This window comes from Macrosteles quadrilineatus, unplaced genomic scaffold, assembly GCF_028750875.1.
Source record: "Macrosteles quadrilineatus isolate MER2022 unplaced genomic scaffold, UCM_ALF_1.0 Scaffold_10__1_contigs__length_6754688, whole genome shotgun sequence".
Lineage (NCBI taxonomy): Eukaryota > Metazoa > Arthropoda > Insecta > Hemiptera > Cicadellidae > Macrosteles > Macrosteles quadrilineatus.
In genome coordinates, this window is record NW_026542603.1 from 5,086,253 (window position 1) to 5,106,979 (window position 20,727).

At 32.6% G+C, this 20,727-nt stretch overlaps 1 protein-coding gene across 1 annotated transcript; it reads left to right on the plus strand.

The window, feature by feature from the left end:
- Positions 1 to 2,939: 2,939 nt before the first annotated feature.
- On the plus strand, positions 2,940 to 17,002 carry LOC129004678 (uncharacterized protein K02A2.6-like). The gene is made up of 2 exons (XM_054433237.1): positions 2,940 to 2,960; positions 15,320 to 17,002. The coding sequence occupies exons 1-2, from the start codon at positions 2,940 to 2,942 to the stop codon at positions 17,000 to 17,002; spliced, it is 1,704 nt and encodes a 567-aa protein (XP_054289212.1).
- The last annotated feature ends 3,725 nt before the right edge of the window (positions 17,003 to 20,727 follow it).

Below are 20,727 nucleotides of genomic sequence, written 5' to 3' on the forward strand. Positions count from 1 at the left end.
AGTATTTTATTTATATGGGTAAACGAACCATATACAAAGATCCTAATCACTCAATAAGGTTCAATCCATTAAAGATTGATAGAACAGATAAAACCAAATTAACACATCAACTTTAATCAAATCTACAACATTACAACCACTCATTAGCTAATGTCTGAGTATACGTGGTAAAAAATGATAAATCTCATAGTTCAATAAATGAAATAAGTTTTAACCATTTATAGTTATAAAAGTTGGCTCATTAGTAGAGCACTCAGAACTGCAATATCGGTGAAAAGTTGGTTTTCAAGTTGGAGCTACTTTCCACCTCACCGTTACCAGTGAACATTCCTTCTATGTAACATATTGTGCCGAGCTATCTCTGAGTATATCATTTACTTGGGCCTCATTGATTATGATCAATAACTACTGTAAAATTAGCGTGATTGCGTAGTCCGATTTATAAGTGTTTGTTACAAATATTTGCTTAATCTGTGTCGCCGAACCTGACGTATACATTGTAATCACACATTGTAAATTGTAATGTTTTATCAATTATATTGTAAATTTATTTTTTTATTTTTTATTCGGTACTTCGATAAAACATCACCTGTAACTGTTTAATGAGTGTGGTTATGAGTTTCAATTATTTGGGAAGAATAAAAAAATATTTTGAAAACAGAGACTCTATTAAACAAAGTATTACAAGGCTATAGATTACAAAGTATAGACTACCTTAGATGTTTGCTTGAATTTACTGAATACTTTAATACTTTTAAGAAAAGTTGGGTTTAATTTAAGTTCAGTTAGTTTAATTTAAGTTTACTTTCAGAATTTTGATTTTTTACAAGAATAACTACAACAATAACAATCAAAAGAGCATAATTAGTATATATTTTTTTTTATTTTCGGATTTTTACATGTTTTTACCACACGGAACAATGAATATGGATATCAAAATATGGATATATTAATATAACACTTCATAACCAGTGATGTTACAAAAAGGCCAATATTTTAGATCAAAATATGTTTGATCTATACTTTGATCAAAACTAGTTTACAATTCTTTTACAAAATAAAATTACTAGTAGTGGTTAATCTACAGGGTTTATTTTTGTGATATTCCATGTCATAGATGTAATATTTGCGTATAATTGTAAGCCTATCTTTCGGTACTGTATATACTACAATAATCGTTAGCTATTGTTAAAAGCTAGCCTCCCATGGTTTGTAAGAGGCATTTTTCAGTTGCAAAGTTTTACGTCAGATAAAACGGCAGGACAGATTATTTGATACTCTTGTTTGTTTTCTTTTCACGTTCACGTCCAAAATAAAACGGCCATGTTTCTGTTTACAGCTTACCTAGAATGATCTTTCTGGTTATTCCACGTCCGTACATTTTTAATGAGAAGTTTTAAATACAAATTAGGTTTTTATCTACTCTTATTAAGACTATCATTCATCAAATAAATTATTGTGGTTTCCGAAAAATCAGTAGGGGATATCATGTTTATCTCATTTATAGATTAAACACCAAACTATTAAAATGGTTTGAAAACCCCATTTAAAGAACATAAGATACACCGAGTATTTAGTTTAAATTTAACTTGCAACAATATAACACGGCCTGCATAATTGTCCGTGGTACTTTTCCAAATTCACCTACCATTTAAAATCTAGTACAAAGAGAAAACTCAATTTATATATTAAATTACACCGCTATTCACCTAAATCTCTTAAAAGATCAAAAATTTGGCTTGAGTGATCCGTCATATCACTGCAACTTGAGACATTGAATTTCAAATGTAATGCATAAATGTAAAGGGTGGGATTGTTTGTTGTAGGAAATACCGAGACTAGTCCTAAGTAAACATTTCACTATAAGTCTAACACAGATCATAGTTTGAAATGTAATATTCACGAGACCTTGTTTATTTACGTATATTCCAAATGTTTGGTTCCCTTTATCGTCAGTGAAGGCAGAGTATATTTTTTATTATATAAACTATATATACCAGATACTATTTTACAAGCAATTCAAAATTAAAGAACTTAAATGTGTCACTATTGGATTACAAGGTTATAATTAATTAATAAATAATAACTCACGATAAGAAATCATACAAATGATAGACTTTACTAAACAGTAAAGATTTGCACCCTTAAAACTCATAAATCTTCTAAAACAATTAAATTATTACAAGGAATGAACAAAACTTATTTAAACAATAACTCACAAAAAATAAGTATATCTACCCCAAAACCGCAAAAACGTTCCAAAGCATTTAAGAAATAAATACAACATTGTTATAGAAATTCAATGTAATCAGCAGACTAATTAGCTCGTTTAACAAAGCTAATAAACTACAATGTCAATCAATTGAAAGCGTTATATTCAATTTTCCTCTACAATGAGTAAAGAGACACACAGCGCAAATGTTATTCTTCGGCTCTGATATTGTTCAACAATTATTCAGCCAAACATCAGTTTAATTAAAGCCATCTCACACTGACTCCCTGATTAATATCCTTGCCTTGCCTCAAGACTAACACATCCAGTTGAAAATTGCTGCAACATTTTAAACAATGCACTTTTGTTTGTTTAAAAGTCTTATTGAAAACTAATTATCAGATCGTTCCTGTTATGTTGAATAGTCGCATTAATTCGTATAGAAACAAAGCAAATATGGTACATGAACAGAGCATTTCGTCTTTCATTTGAATTTGTTAACTGATATTAACTAAATGTATTTGAATCATCGTAAACAATAAGTAAATATAAATACTTGACTTAAGAATAAAATAATCGTTGACGTACGGTACTCATTATTGAGTGGAGCGAGCAAAGCGAGTGACGACGTATTAAATATTTTCAAATTTAATACGTCAACTCTTATGCATTTTGTAATACGCAAAACTCCTCCTAGACGGCTGAAGCAATCATTTTCAAATTTTGCATGGCGATAAAGACCACATCGGTGAGTGCCAACATCTATATGGTGTTAAAACATTTTTTAAGAAATCTGCCCTACAGGCTCTCAAAATCTCAATGTAATCCTTATGGAAGCAGTATTTGACACAAAACCAAAGGTTTATTATAGATCAGCTGTTGACTTAAAGGAATGGCTTAGAACTGTTATCACGAATATTAGAACAGAAACTGTACGGATCATAAACACATACAAATTATGTCACTAGCGCGAACCAATAATAACATAAAGGTATGGTTTTTGACAGTGTAGTTTGAAAATAATACTACAAACATGTTTGCTTTCGGGTTTTACGCCATTTTCAGGTTCGGTAGTGACATCATTTGTTTATTATCAACACCGCTTCTGTTCTAATATTCGTACTGCGTGATTAATTTTTGGTTTTGGTTGACCAGGTGTATTTATACAAGTGTTACATTAGTTTTATCTTGCAAACTAAACATTATGGCTGCAGACAAAATAGTCAGTAGTTATAAATTAGATTGTAAATACAACGGAATCAACCTAAGGCGATGGCAGTGTTCTCGTATTCACTATTTTGCTGCTTCTAATGTCAATGGCCAAACATTTCACTCAGTATTAAAATTGAATATATGATTTTTATGATATAGCCTCTGGATCACTGATTTTTACAATAAAAGGTTTAAATTACCTGTATCCGTCAAGTAATCCTGGTTTGTAGTTAATTGACTACAGCCGTTTTGTGTTGTAAAACACATCTTCAGGTCAAACGTACATTGATTTAATCCATGGAATAAAACCTTTTCCATGGATTTAAACCTTTTGACGACCATTCCATGGATTAAATCAATGTACGTTTGACCTGAAGATGTGTTTTTACAACACGAAACGGATATAGTCAATTAACTACAAACCAGGATCACTTGACGGATAAAGGTAATTTAAACCTTTTATTGTGAATATATGAAATTTTAATTAACTACAGGTGGGAAATAAACTAAATCTCCATATTTTGTTCAAAAACGTCTGTGTCGTAGTTTGCGATGAAATAGTCTATGTGTGGGCAGAGACAATGATCGGCAAACGCTTACCCTACATCAAGCGAAACCAGACAACCAAGATGTTATAGGCATCAGTGTTTGGTGATCTTATTTTATATCTTTGTTGCGATATTTCTCATGCTACTACCTACTACCTACTACTATTACTGTTATAAAGATTTCTTTTTGTTTTAGCTTGAAATGTTCACATTCGTTAAAATTAATTGATCAATCAATAAAAATTTACTCTATAAAATCTTTTGTCTGTTTGAAATTGTAAGTTAAAATAATTTTAAAGCTTTATGGTGAAGGTCAATGGCATTATAATGCCCTGAAGACACCACTCAATTTTGTGGAAGCGCCTGGTATGTCACTCACACGTATGCGAAATAGTTTTTTGTCGTGGGTTGAAAACTCCCTTAAACGTACTACTTTGTTTAGACAAAACACACAAATTTAGCTTGGAGCAAATCTATAAAGCCTATTGTATAAAAACGTTACCATCAGAGTAATCAGACATTCTGTATAATACCTACAATGAATTAGATGAAGATTCATATCAAGCTCATTTTGTACTTTACCTATTCATTCTATAGAATGCCGTTGGCACTACAGATAAAGTTTGAAATAGTTTTAGGACTTTTTAGACTTCTGATTCCTTTATAGGCAAAAGCCAATCAAATCTAAAATAAACTAACCTAACCTAACCTTACATATTCATACACGAAATATTTCGATATTGTAAAGAAAACATTTTTTTTTTTACAAATATCTTTATTTTAAACTTTTTCTGACAACCATGTGAGCATTATATAGCTATTTTATAGGAGCCAATACGTATTTTATGAAAAGAGTCATTTAATTTATCAGATACATTTACTGAAATGTATTTTTTACATCAGGAAATCTCACGGAGCTAAAAGTACACTGCTTGCCCTAATTTTCCTGCCCTCCACATACAAGGGGTGCTAACACATAAAAACTGTCATTATCTAACTTATTGCTTCCTCAGAAAAAGTGACACAGTTTTTGTCGCATTACTCATCCGGGACGCTGTGGAAGGTTATGAGAAAAGTTTGTGGGTTTCAGATCAAATTAGATTGTTTTTGCCTGTTAAACAAACTTTGTTACAGATTAAAATGAGCTGCTTTTACCATACACGCAATTAATGCCTTGTAATTTTGGCAAAATCAATTCAATTTAACGTATGTAGAGTAATGATATAATTTATGAACCTTAATTTCACCAAAACTTATAATATTTGTTTGAACTTTATATTATTTTGAATAGTCTAGCTTTTTGATATTTATATCATTAAAGATATTTGATATTTACATCTACTTTATATTCGGACCGTGGGCGCGAGATGGTCTAGTTTTTGCAATTCCGTCAATCACAAATGAATTTTGTCTAAGTGATAATGCCACGACCCTGTAGACCTAACCTGAGGTAATGAGGATAACAATTCATGCTAGAACCTAGAGGAATAAAAAATATTTACCTAAATCAAGGTGCCATCCAGTTCCTTACTTGATAATTTCTCAACATACTCGTTTTCATAATGGTCTTTAGACGTATCTGTACGTTTATGAGCATTAATTTTGATTCAAACGTCAATATATAGGACAGCATGGTTAAACCGAAAAGGCAAGTATTAAAAAAAATTTTTAATGTCTGAACTAACATTTCCAGTTTCATAGTCAGACACACTTAACAATAAATAACTATCATATCAAAATTTTAAGTGCATGGGTTTTCATTTTGGGTTTTCTATAATTAATTTAGAAATTACTTTAATAACACATAAATCTTGTTGTACCCCTATCACAATTATTAATATTACAACACTTTTAGTACCAAAAGATCAAAAACAATATATTTAAAATGTTTTTTAACTTGCCAAAAAATAGTAGGAAAATGTAACAAATGATATAACATATTAATCATCGATTGTAGCTTTGATTGAAGTGGTATTAACAATCCTCACTTAAAGATAGTTATATAACGCAAAGTTCTTGCTATTAATAATATAAATATAAATTTCCGCTCTGTTCAACTCTGTACATTATTAAACACCCTTCCCCCCTCACCTGAGTTGAGTTAGTTGGTTCTTAGCTTGAGGGAGTCTTCAATTAACAGCTACCATCAATTTCCTCTCAGTCAACATTATGAGAACTATTTTCTTTTCTTTCAGCTGTTATAAAATGATGAAACATGAATGGAAAGGTGTTATGAGCTTTTTAAAAAGATATAGTTATAGTAAAGATTAACCAATAATTATAATAATTGAAAAATAGATACGAATACGTTTCACTAGTTGAAAAAAGTAAACCATTGCTTAGAGGTACATTTCGTTGCTAAACAAAGAGTATAGCCATTGGCTTTAATTAGTGTTATATAGTCAACGGTATAACTGGTTTTATATCAAGAGTCTTATTATGTAATAGGATTGCATCATTGTTAACTGTATAAATATAGTAAGACAAAATTTCCCACAGTGGCTATTATCAGATAAAATAACAATTTTATTAGTTATCAAGTTTCTTAATACGATCAAGTGTTTTCATATTTTTCAGTCTGTATACATATCATTGCACAGATTTGGGGCTAACTAATCCAATATCCTATAACAGTAAACAGCCTCGGTAACGTGTATATGAGACTAGTTAACTGCGAGAGTGGAAGTATAGTTTATTGGCATATGAAACGAAAGCTGTGCAAATTTATTCAGTTTGCAATGTTAAATTTAGTTTTAAGATTGAGTAATAAACTATTTTATTTATTTATTCCATTTGCGGATAGAAAAAAGTACGTTGTTACTAGTTTAGCTAGTCTCTAAACATGACAAACGACTGATTATCACGTTTATTCAGCCTCCAGTAAACAGAGTTGGCGCCTCTTTTGCAGACGTCTCCGGTCTAAGTAATGTATTTTCGTGATTTGTTGACTCGGAAACTTTGCTACTGTATCTTCCATCGATGTATGTTACAAAGACGAAACATAAAATCTAAAGAACATTTTGCTGTATTCCTTTTGGTTTGTGAGTGTAAAACTGTTTTTTTTCATACAAACTAAGTGTTTATTATAATAGCAATCTAAAATGTAAGCCAACCCTAGTCAAAATGACTTGGTAAAAAATATAAGATGCACAATCATGAAAAACTTACGATTATATTATAGATATCTAACTAGGCCCACTTTTCTCTAAAGTGGCTCTTGTCGACACTAGCTCTATTTAACCGTATGAGAACAATCCAAAGACGGATTTTGCCGACGTAAATAAACAAATATTTTAATTTTTTTTCAACTGTTTCATTTTTAACAACCAAAACTGTACAACCAAAGTACATATTAACATTAAATTGAAAGAATACCTGAAAAAAATATGAGTTTTGTTATGTTCCTAACTATAATAAATAAAAGTCTGCTTTAATTCAGAAAATAATTCGTCTTTGTAGTGTAGAGAAAAGTAACGTTCAAAACACTAATGAAAGTAAGTCTATACATATTCTTGACCATATAAAGTGCTTGATAAATCTCGCACTTCAAACATTGCCTCGAATATATAATGACAAACTTTCTACTCTTGTTATTAAATATAATACTACGTCATTAGCTCTCAACATGTTTTCACCTTATTATGCAATATAAACACAAGGTCCTGTTACCATTATTTAGATTCAACATAAACTACACCGTCAACTCGGTAACACATTCTAATAACTATTTTAAAATCGTATGAATTTCAAAATTGTGTTTCAATTGCATTACATAATGAACAAAGTTAATAAACCCAAAAAAAGAGTCGTAGTAGATAATCGGGATTATTTTATTCGGCAACCTCAGCGGACTATTTTTTTGTGGAAAACATGTTTGACTGACGTCATCGGCTGATTACAATGAAAATAGTCCAAATTCATAGTTGCATCGTTATCAAAATGTTTTGTGTTGTTTATTATCATGTATCGTTGTATGGTTAGCTACGCTACAATAACGTCAACATACACCCTTTATAAAAATTTAGACCCCAACTAATTTAAACTTATTATTTTTTTAGCGGAGTGTCACGTGTTAGTTCTAGAGAGTAATAATAATAATTACTTGTAAACAACAGTAGAACCAGACGAGCATAGTTGAAGGAAATCATTTATAAAGTTAAACAATATAGGATATTATTGATTGATTCATTTATTATTGATTTAGTTATTTATTTCGCTCACATACTGGCACAGAATCGACAAAGTGTATAGTCTAGTAAAATTAATTATTGGGTTTATTCTATTGTATTTTATTATCAATAATTGTGAGTTGTGAATGTCGTCTTTGTAGCCGATGGACGAAGCGATTCTACACAAAACTGTACTATGTTTCTAATACTACTGTACTGGTTTTCACTGTGGGACTGGAAGTAGAGTTGCAATACATAACTTTGTTTAATTATTCCTGTACAATTTTTTTTATTATTTTCTTGTTAGCTTTCTAACTAACTAATTAGTCTGCCCTATTACAGCTAACTACAAAGCAAATACCTGTTTACGCTGAATATGCACTTTGGTAAAGTAACGATCAAAGCATTATGGCATGCGCTTTAAAGAGTTAATTAGTTTACTTTACGTGACTTTGAGGCAAAACGGTAATTATAGTTTCTATCTCCCTTTAAGCTATATTCCTAAAATGTCACGTTTAATATACCAATACTTTTATCATAACTTTTAATTATAGCATAACGTGAAATATTTTGCGCGAATAATGTTTGCAAGGTATCCATTCACTCATTATTATCTATATATATAAAATCCAATGTATGTATGTTTGTTTGTTTGTACTTTATGGACTCCGAAACCGCTCGACAAATTGTAATGAAACTTTCAGGCATTATTAAGCATTATTCAAAAATTGTACTTCTTTTCTCTCAATCCTTGAACCTCATTGGTCCGTTACCCGTGTTGATATGAGAAAAACTATGCTGATATGAAATGAAACTATGCTGATATGAAAGTAAACAGCTGTTAAGTGAAACTTTTCAATTTTAAGAACTAAACTGAAATGGCTACTCTAAAAAACGGTCGTAGGTAAAAATGGTTTTTGTGAAGTTTTGTGCAGATCCGTCAAAAGGGCTCCGCCCCAGTGGCTCTGGAGTTTCCCATGTACTTAAGATGAACATTGAATAGATTTCTTTCAAATCCAATACAAAACCACACGGGGTATTAAGCTAAACTCCAATACTAAAGTTAAAAAAAAATACTAAAAACCATCTCATATCATCTTTATTTCTAATAATTCTATAAAGTTAAATGATAATGGATGAGCATAAAATCATCTTTAGATAATCATTGGTTAGTTATTGTATGAACCCTATTGAAATCTATTCAAGAGTCAAGTTAGTTGTATTGTAAAAATATAAAAGGTCGACTAGCAAGTTCATATACAAAGTGCTATCAATAGATGGAAATTAAATACTGAGATATTTTCTTTCTGTAAAGAGAGATACAATCATCAGTGGTTAGTTTTTATTATTGTAATGACAAATGTTAACAAATGTTGGTTTTATTTTTCATTGCGATGTTTCAATTCACCACATTTTGTTATTTATTTAACATTTTAATTGCATCAGTTTGTCGTTCAGTAGCTCACCGGGTTTAGTAGTAACAAAGTTAATTATTGAGAATATATCCGAGAGAACCAGTGATCAAGCCACAAAAAACTGTCCACGTTCATGTTTTGCCACAATCTAAAAATTCTCCTTATCTTACTCGCACTGGCTTCAAACTGTCACATTTCATTTAAACTGTACAATCGACCCTTCAGGTCTCATACATATGTAAAAATAGTCAGAAAATACTTTCAATGGCCGTTTTATCATTTTATGCCAATCAATAGTACCTAGTTTTTCAACACCACTAATCGAATAGATTATGTTAACTGTAAATTTAAATATTCTGTTTAGGAGGTTTGATTGATAAATGATTATTTTGTGTTTAAAATACAAAACTTCCATTACAAGTTTATAATGCAAAACAAAAACATCCCTTTTCAACGGTGTTTTTCTTAGTCCTTGGACGCTAGGCCCTAGCCTGAGATAGGTTTTCATATGACTTCAGACTAGAGTTGTTGCATTATCACTTACAAATCCATTGGTAGTTGGTGGGACTTGAACCCGGGACCTCAGGGACTGAAGTCACGCGCTCTACTACACCAGATCGCTCTCCATTTCGACGAAGTTGGGCCACGTTCTAATTTATTGTTCCAGCTAAAAAAAAAATAAAAAGATCAAAAGTATGATTATACAAAAGTGTTTCATTTAAAATTTTTAGAACAGCTTTTTTACCTTAGACGTGACAAAATCGGTTCCCAGCATGATTATGTCACTTTTAACAAATAAAAGACGTGACATTAACGAAGAACCACACCTAACGATCTACTTATGTCCCAAGTATGTTTCGTAAGAAACACTTATGCACCATAACCACAGCGACTTTATGCACTTATTGCTTACCAATAAATGGAGTGTACTAAGACTCGAGAAAACATGTTGATAAAATAACCTGTTAATGTTGTTTGAGTCTTAATCAAATGCATACGACCATTGTTCCAGTGTATACCTGTTTTTCAGTGCAACTATTGTTTTATTTCTCGAATATAGTATGGAAATCCCATAAAAGTTGAACCAAGGTTTAGTAAAAAACGCGAATATGTTATTTATATTTAAGTTGGTGATATTTTTTATCCTAGTTAAATGACACTAACGTTGATAATTATTTTATTTACTATATTTGAAAAATACCCATAGCTTTTTATTGTTTGCCAGGTTTTTAAGTAATATGAAGTATGACAGTATAAAATCCCAATTAATCAGTTAGTATATGTAAACGTTTTTTACATGGTATTTCAAAATTATATTAATCAAGAATTATGTAATCATTATTTATATTGATCAAGAAGTTATTTAAAAATTATATGCCATTGCACAGCGTTAGAGATAATAGTTACAATAATAGGTTTTAGCGTTATAACGTTAAGGGTACGGTAAGGTAAACCAATTAACTCTTTGAAGCGAACCTGCTTTTATGTTTGGAACATCACTCCACCAACGAGCACACTAATATGGTTTGCGTTATACTGAGATATAATTGGCCAGACTACAATTAGAGCTGATAAATTATGTATTTACATGTGCATATGTATATATTATGTGTATATAAATTATTAATTGAGGAAATCGTCATGTTATTATTTGGCATGAGTAATGAGATTTAAATTATTTACAATTGTTACTCAAAATCCAAGTTTTAACCCAATAGTTGACTGATGAAAATCATAATTATAATCAGAAAAGTTGTTTAGTAAGATTCATTTAGTGGTTTATTTTATATTAAATAGGTTTTGTTTGGATGTCAATGATTTCATTTCGAGACTTTGTAAAAGAACTACACTCTTGATCACATTTCTTATGGTATTATATTTATGAAAACTAGTCTAAAATGTACAAAATTTATGTTTTAGTTTATTTTTCTCATTATTCACATGCTGTTTTATCGAGTAAATCATATAATTAATTAGTGTATAAAAATTAAGTTTTTCGTTACTACCTATTCAATCTCTGTACATAAGAAGATTTATTATTCTAATAACTGTTTAATCTAATTTAAAAAATATACCTGCAAATTATTTATTTTTTAACATTAAAGATGTAATCATAAAAGCTCGTGTGTGTAACTTGCGCTACATAAATTGTATAGATTGGTTATGCTGGATTTCACCTCTTATAAACCGTTCTAGAACTATACACTCAAATGTGTATAATGTAGCATCTGTCTGTCTAACATCTGGAAAACACATACACTCTGTTATTCTGTCACAATAAAGCAATCGTCTTGGAAAAACATGAAGCAAGAACTGAAACATAAGTCTCCGAATTAAAACCAACTAGCTGTTACCCACGGGCTCCACCCCATTTTACTACATTAGTATTAATTGATTGGTTAAGTTAAGATGAAAAAACAAAGCAGAATACAAACAAATAATAACAGCTGAGGTATTTTTAACATTAGGCAAATGGAAAGTTCCCTTTGGAAAGCAATTACGACCTTATAGGGCAACTTATGGAATGGATAATTTTGCGCAAGGTTTCTCGTCATGACGAACATTTTAAGTATATGGTTTATGGGGGTGTGACTAGTAGTTTTCTCAAAGGTTCATGGGTACTTTTGGGTTTATATATAGATAAATGATCTCTCTTAGGCAACCTCATGATAATCTATCTATGCTGAAATACAACATTGAAGTGTCATCACAGAAATTTCGTGAAAATAGTAAACAATAGACATTGTTTTTTAAGTTATATGCCATATAAACCTAAACCAATGGCTCAATTCACATTAGCTTTGGTAAGCTGTGCAGCTTAAGTCAACACAATTTGTCGCCCAAGGCACATTGTAACTAATATATCAGCACGATAGTTTCAAACTTCCCTCGGATTTTGAGTATTAAATTAAGCTTGTGTTGGATAATTCACGAATATTAGAATGGAAACGGTATGGACCATAAACAAAATACAAATGATTTAACTGGCCGGAATCTTAAACTAGTTGTTTTGGACGGTTTTTGACAGTTCCCCTTAAATATAACTAATGTGTGTATTTTCGGACGATTACGTCATGTTTACATGTCTAGTAGGCCACAGACATGGACGACTGGGCATTGGGTCCCAGTGACATTCCTTTATCCAGGATGGAGGGATGTTTAGCTCTAGGAGAGATGGAAGTGCATCATATTCTCTAACCTACCTGTGTCCGTGGTTCTTTGGGTTTCGGCCTGCTTGTTGTGTGCGACCAGCATTCAGTGTGGCAAATCCTCGACTTTGGAAGTAACCTTTCCTGGAGGTGAAAACGGGCAAGTACCCGTAGCTCACGGGGACACTCAAGGGCAACGTAACTTTCCGCAGTGTGAGGGTAACGGTTTGTAGGCACTTATGCAAACCAATCCCTGTTTCTGAGCACGGACGGTATGGTTATCTTGAGTGTGGGGGGTTCTTCCCGGAACCTCAATTGAGTCAAGGGTGTCGCCACCTCTGGTGGATAGGTTCATCCGGGCGGGTCCCACTTCTATACCTGCCTCCTTTTGGGAAACCCTGATGGCCTGGCAGTGATGTTGGGTCTGACGGGCAAACGAAGTAGATCGGGTGCTGGGTCCGAGCCCGCCAGGGGTATCTGGGGATCTATCGCTCTGGTTATCTCTGGTTTCCCAGCAACTGGGTAAGGCCTCGATCGGGTAGTGGTGTAAATGGGAGGTTGGGGTTCCCCCGTCAGCGTGCTGACGGTCCCCTTCCTTCTGGCTATGATGGCGGGTTCTGCCTGTCAGGGATTAGATAGGTCCCGAGTGTTGCTTGCACTAAATGCTCCATTATGGTCCTCTAGGGCTTGTACCTGGTGGAACCCAGATGGAGTGACGCTTAAACAGGCAGCCGGAATCCCTGGTTAGGATTGAGGGGCAACCCTCTTTCCGAAGGGTCTGCTTCGGCAGCCGGCGAGCCTGATGACCTTAAGTCATCCGCCCATGATGTGCTAAAGGTTGATGCGTAAGCTTCGGCCTACATCATGGGGCCCGGGTATGTCTCACGATAGGTACCGGGTACGAAGTCAGGGGGCTTCGGCTCTCATGACAAAGAAATAATAATAATAATAATAATAATAATGTTTACATGTCTATGATCAATACCGTTTCTTTTATAATATACATAAAATACCCTAAGCTAGTATCTCTTAAATATCGGGCTACTTTATAGCTCATGAACATTTAAACTATAGAGTTATTCTGAATCAAATATATAATTTTAATCTAAAATCCTTCAAAAATAATTAATTTTTGGACTCATTTTTGGCTCATAAACTCATAAATATATTATTAACATATAACCATAACTTTAACATTCGACTCTAACATTTAATAATTCATCTTGAACGCAGAATTTCTACTAAATAAAGAAAAATATTACAAAACATTTATATAAAAAGAATTTAACAAGTTTTGTTTGGAACCAACCACAAACTGTATGGTAAATTGCCCATGGGTTCAGCAGTTGTATCTACTGAAGTTATATATATTTTGAACGTGATTGAATCATTGTATTGATGAGTCGGTACACATAATTTTGATCACTCTGGAACACACGGTCCCTTGAGTGTAACGTCAATAAAATGTGGAAATATATTGATAACTGACGTCGATCATGATAAGATCATCGTTACCATTATTAATCTTACGGCGGACAAATGATTTATGTCTCTAAAATTGTACTCAGTTGTACTCAGTTAATCCTAAAATTACACGACATACTTACGACAGTATAATTGTATTAAGAATGTGTAAAGACTTGTGTAGTATGATTTCGCTAGTAAACGTCACCTATCAATGTGTTTTATTTTTTATATGTATTTTCCTTATTATTTACCACAATATTCAGATTTAGCCTGGCCAATCTACAAATTTGTATCCGCTAAAATTATATTCTTTTGTTTCCCATCGTCGTTTTCGTCGTCAAAATGTGACAATTAATAAGGGTGTGACGTTAAATGGGAAGTTTTAGGTTTGAAAATCAAGCAAGAGTTTATCATATTGTTGTATCTCTATGCTTCAAATGCTATGCATTTAATTATTTAATCATATGTTATTTTCAAAAATGTGATTCAATTGGTGTAAATAAACTAGTAACATAATAAGGCTCATTTTTCATCTATATATTAATTTATCTATTTATTTCAATATAAACTTACAATACACAACAGAAATGGCGACGAGGAGAGCCTAACGTGTTTTCTATTTGTTTTAAAGTTTATTTTATATATTTTTTTCAAAATGAACCAAGAACAGTTTGAAATATTAATCAAGACCTTGTCTTCAGCTATTCAAGGTATGTCAAAGACTCAACAATCCAACATCACATTAATTTCCAATTTCGAACAATTTGACTCAAACAAAGAAACTTTTCAACTATACAAAGAAAGATTTGAAAATTACCTAAAGATAAAGAATGCTTTTGATGATAAAACTATTTGTGCCCAGCTTTTTCTCAATAGTGTAGGTTCTAAAACATATGACCTTTTATCTTCACTCTCAGCTCCAAAAAGTATTAATGAGCAAACCTATGATGAAATTACAAAATTATTAGACAATTACTTTCCAAAAACCAATGAAATTGTAGAACAGCATAAGTTTTTATCCAGAATCCAGGCACAAAATGAATCAATAACAGACTATGTAACAGCTCTTAGGAAACAAATTGCAACTTGCAAACTTACCTGTACATCATGTGAAGCATCTGTATCTGACTTATTCTTAAGATCACAGTTTATCAGAGGAATTCATGACTCTTCAATTAGAGAACAATTAATCCAGACCAAGGACTTAACATTTGACATTGCCGTAGAAAAGGCAATAGCAATTGAAGCTTCAAAAATAGACAGTGCAACTCTGAACAACTTTTCTAGTCCTCAAACATCGTCACAGGCGGAAGTCAACAAATTAGTGACAAGACCAACACACCAGAATTATACACCAAGAAGGACAGCCTACCTCAACAACAGATCTAACAACAGACTAAATCACCCTTCCACAAGACGAAATAAGGTTGATTTGGCAACACTTGGAATTGGAAACCTGTGTTTAAGATGTGGTAAAGCAAATCACACGTCCAGGGAATGTAAAACCAACATATCACGCCTTCACTGCCAAAGCTGTGACAAGGATGGACACATAGCCAAGGTCTGTATATCAACTCTACTCTCTAAGAAATCCAGGCCTACAGTTAATACAATAAGTACTACTCCAAATGATTCACAGGACTTAAACTCACTTTATGGAATAGGGCAACTTCAAATTCTCAATGTATCTGACTACAATTCATCAGACACAGAAAAATTTTTCACAACTATTCTTATCAATGGGAAACCACAAAAGTTCGAGGTAGATTCAGGCGCAGCTCATACCCTTCTACCAAAGGCTCAATTTGATAGACTTAATCTTCCTCAAAACACAATCCAGAATACAAATATAAGGTTTCGTTCTTACACAAATGAGGTTTTCCAACCCTTAGGCTTAGTTAATGTTCAGGTTGAATACAACGGACGCTCATCTACACAGCAGTTGTTTGTAGTTCCTGACATGTACAGCCCTCTACTAGGTAGGACTTGGATAAGACAACTTGGAGTCCACTTGAACGATCTTGACACCCAGAGACCAAAAGATACCGGTACTTATGTAAACTTAGTTTCCAGTGACACAGACAAACTAGTTACTGCAGTAGAATCAAAATTTCCAGAAATATTTTCACCAGAAATAGGACATATTCCTAATGTCACCTGCTCTCTAAAGTTAAGACCTCAATCCAAACCAGTATTTTTCAAACCTAGACCTTTACCGTATGCACTCCGGGATAGAGTGGGACATGATCTTGACAAACTCGAACAAGACAAAATCATTACTAAAATCGAATCATGCGACTGGGGTTCACCCTTAGTTGTAGTGCCTAAGCCTGATGGTACACTTAGGCTATGCGCAGACTTTAAAGTCACAGTCAACCCTCAACTCTACGATTCACACTATCCGATTCCTAGGATCGACGAAACACTCCACAAACTGAGAAACGCCAAGTTTTTCTGTACTCTCGACCTCTTTAAAGCTTACCTACACATAGGTGTCGATGAAGAAAGTGCTTGTGTTCAAACAATATCAACCCATAAAGGTACTTACAAAGTCAACAGATTGTCTTTTGGAATCAAGACTGCACCCAGCATATTTCAAAAAGTAATGGAACAAGTTCTACAAGACCTTCCAGGTTTCAGCTCTTACTTTGACGACATAATTGTCTACGGTTCAACTTTGGATGAATGTTTCAACAACCGACAATGCTTCAACAGATGTTCCTCGCAAATCAGCCAGAACGAGAAAGCAACGGAAAAGACTGGACTTATGAATCAAATTTATTGGGGAAGAAACTGTTGTATCTCTATGCTTCAAATGCTATGCATTTAATTATTTAATCATATGTTATTTTCAAAAATGTGATTCAATTGGTGTAAATAAACTAGTAACATAATAAGGCTCATTTTTCATCTATATATTAATTTATCTATTTATTTCAATATAAGCTTACAATACACAACACATATCAATTATTTTAGTGTGAATACTAGGGATCTCAACGATCGACTCAGATGGCAAAACCCAAGCGATATTAAAATCGCTATCCCTTATATTCTATTTCAGCCTAAAAGATATGAACGGTCACAGATCACATGACAAGAACTCATTAATGGAACAGAAGTTTTTGCAAACTATGACTTGGGTTTCTTTTGTATATACAATATATTATTAACTTTACTACTTTACATTACCCATAGTTGGGCATAAAAATCAGCTTGTTTTCAATATTTTAGAATCATCAAATCAATATACTTTGTGAAACCACTGCGGCTGACAAAAAGAGTGGTTAGTTTAATGATCTGTTGCATCGTCGTCAATTTAGAAGTAATCATCTTCTCCATTTCCTCTGAACAGTCAGTTTTGTATACGTTCACCCTTGTTCATATTATTTCTAACTTATATAGAACGCAGTTGACATTTTTTTATTTTTATTTATGAACACAAATGTTGATCAATGATGTGTAAAATGTACTGTCTAAAAGAAATTACGAGTAGTATTTTAGTCCTTTGGACTAACTTTTTTTCGCTTTTACTTTAACCACATCAAGTAGTTTTATAATGTTTTGTGTGATTATTGTGTTGTGATTGTATTCAAAAAAATTTTCTACCAAAAGATGACGTTTATGATAATGTAAACTAGGGATTTTTATTCTTTTTCGTCATACGCAGCAAAAACCACCGTTTTTATACATGCGTTGCGAGTCTAAGTAGTATTTTACTCCCTAGGGAGTAAAAAGCCTTTTAATCCCTAGGGAGTAAAAAGCCTTTTAGTCCCTAGGGAGTAAAAAAGCCTTTTAGTCCCTTTGGAGTAAAAAGCCTTTTAGTGCCTAGGTAGTAAAAAGCCTTTTTGGACTTTAGGGAGTAAAAAGCCTTTTTGGACCCTTGGGAGTAAAAATCAGCTGTTGTAAACAGTAGTAAATTTCGATTGTGATAATGGTATCAATTGAAAATATTTATCGCTTGATTTATTATGTAAGGTTTAAGCCTGTTTTAGCTGGTGAGCCGGTATAGTACAAGGGTGAACTATACCATTCTTTTTGTCTATGACTATACTGATAAAAGTAGTGGCAGGTATCCGAACCAACGACATCGCAGGCTGCCTTAGGCCCAAGTAAATGGCGCCCCCTATGTTAGTATTATTGAAAAAAAGTTGACTGAAAAAAATTTTGATATCTTATTAAGTTAATCCGTGGTAGTTTAGAGCAGTCAGACTGAAGTGTTTAAGACTGTTAATAAATGAAATAATAATTGCGTTTATATGAAGCAAACACACAAAATAGAAAACATCACCCAAGTAATATTATATTGTGGTAACAGAACCACAACAATAGTTTAGTTGAGGTTGACTAACTACCCCGTTTATGTATTGACGTTGGTATAAGCATAGACAAATTAAATAAATATAGACCTGAAGCTGTGCTGCGGTTAGCACAAGTTCTGGCGTCCACCGCTAGGTTAGCCATGTAGTTACGGCGCACACCACTTCAGCGTCTGCTGGTCACATACGGCTCCTGCGCTCCTCGCCTGCAGCGGTGTGTGCCGTAACTACACGGCAAACTTAGTGGTGGGCACCGGAACCTTCCTTTTCAGTCTATATTTATTCTATTTGTCTATGGTATAAGTAATATGTTATAAGTCGTACAGTAAAGGTAAGTAATATGCAATAAAAAAATACATGTCAACAGAACCACAACAATAGTTTGGTTGAGGTTGACTCACTACCACGTTTACGTATTGACGTTGGTATAAGTAATATGTGATAAGTCGTGTTATTTTGTGGTAACAGAACCACAACAATAGTTTGTTTGAGGTTGACTTGGCTGAATCTCTAATGTGTAAATGTTTGTACAAATGATCTCTGTGAAAACTACCGTGCAAACTGCATACTATTGATTCACGTTTTATCAACACGTTGATTGTAATGAGTGATAGAATAAAGGTTACATGTACTGTGGAAGTATTCCCACATTTTAAAATTATAAGTGGTATTACATGAGTTATATTACTTGCACCAACCACAAAAACGGTGGTCAATAAATCCTTTTGTATCCAGCAAGACCATTGTAAATAACATGAATTAAAACATTAAATAAAATCATCAAACAAACAGACATTATAATTCTTCAATGAGATAAAAGTAGCTTGCAGTAACTATTGAAATATTAACCACAATATCACTTGTTTCTATGAAAACTATGAATATAGCAATAAAATAAAATCGTAAAAAGGAATTTTACTGTTAAATATTTAAAATATTTATAAATATTCCTAATACTTATAAATATTTATAACTATTTATTATAGCTATAAATAAATATAATGTTAACGAGAATAAAATGCTAATTTAACCACGCCAGTGGTCTGGGGTTTCCAGCTCATGACACTGTAAACCTCAATTCTCCTTTTTTTCTCTTACACCCAAAAATTAGCTTTCCTTACCCAAGTTTTGATTCCTTTTGGGGTAATTTTTAACAATTAATTGTATACATATTATTTTATTTAACACGATTTTTAAATTGTGGTTATTTTTACTATGTTAGTTACTTTTTGTTCGTTAAAATCTGGGTACTTAATTTTTTCAACTAACTCTAAAGATAGGTTTTTCAGGCTTTAAGACCTGAATTTAAAAAGTTAGAATTTTTAATATTATGTTTGGTAACTTGAAAGGAAGAGTTCAATGGAAATATAAAAAAATCCTTTTTTGACATATAATGTACTCTTATTATAATGTAATTTGCATTGGTGTCTGCCTCTGTCATCATCTGAACATTTTTACATTTATTAGAAAAATATAGAAACATTGTACGAATTTAACTGCATGATCATGGTTTTTATGATTATTTATATTCTGTGTTGAATAATGAAAGTCAAAGTAACCAATGTAGTAATGTAAAACATTCGCTAATGTGAATATTGTTTAGAGAACCAGTGACAACTGGATCAAGCCGCAAAAACTCTCCACGTTCATGTTTTGCCACATGGTCATTAATCTGAAAAGTCTCCTGTTATCACTCTTGTTCCGGTTTTAAAGTTTTTTTTTATTTAGAAATTAATTTTATAATATTATTTACCTACGACCGTTTTTTAAAGTAGCCATTTCAGTCCAGTTCTTAGAATTGAAAAGTTTCACTTTACAGCTGTTTACTTTCATATCCGCATAGTTTCATTTCATATCCGCATAGTTTTCTCATATCCACACAGGTAACGGACCAATGAGGTTCAAGTATTGAGAGAAAAGAATTAAAATTGTAATGCTTCGAACGTCAACTAATCAGCTGATCGGCTGATCAGTTGACCAATTTAATTGTTGATCCGACTTGTTCATGTTGATACTCGCGTATTCTTAATTAAGTTGGTGGAAGTCCAAAAATAAATGAAATATTTGCCGAATTGTACCTGATACAATATTATTTATGGTAAGAATCCTGCTAGCAATGTAATATTTAATGAATTTTAACAAACACGTAATTACAGGAAATCAGCTGATTATACAACAAGTCGTTGCATCACTTTCAGTGGCAATGACAATACACGAAAACATAACCTCTCTAAAA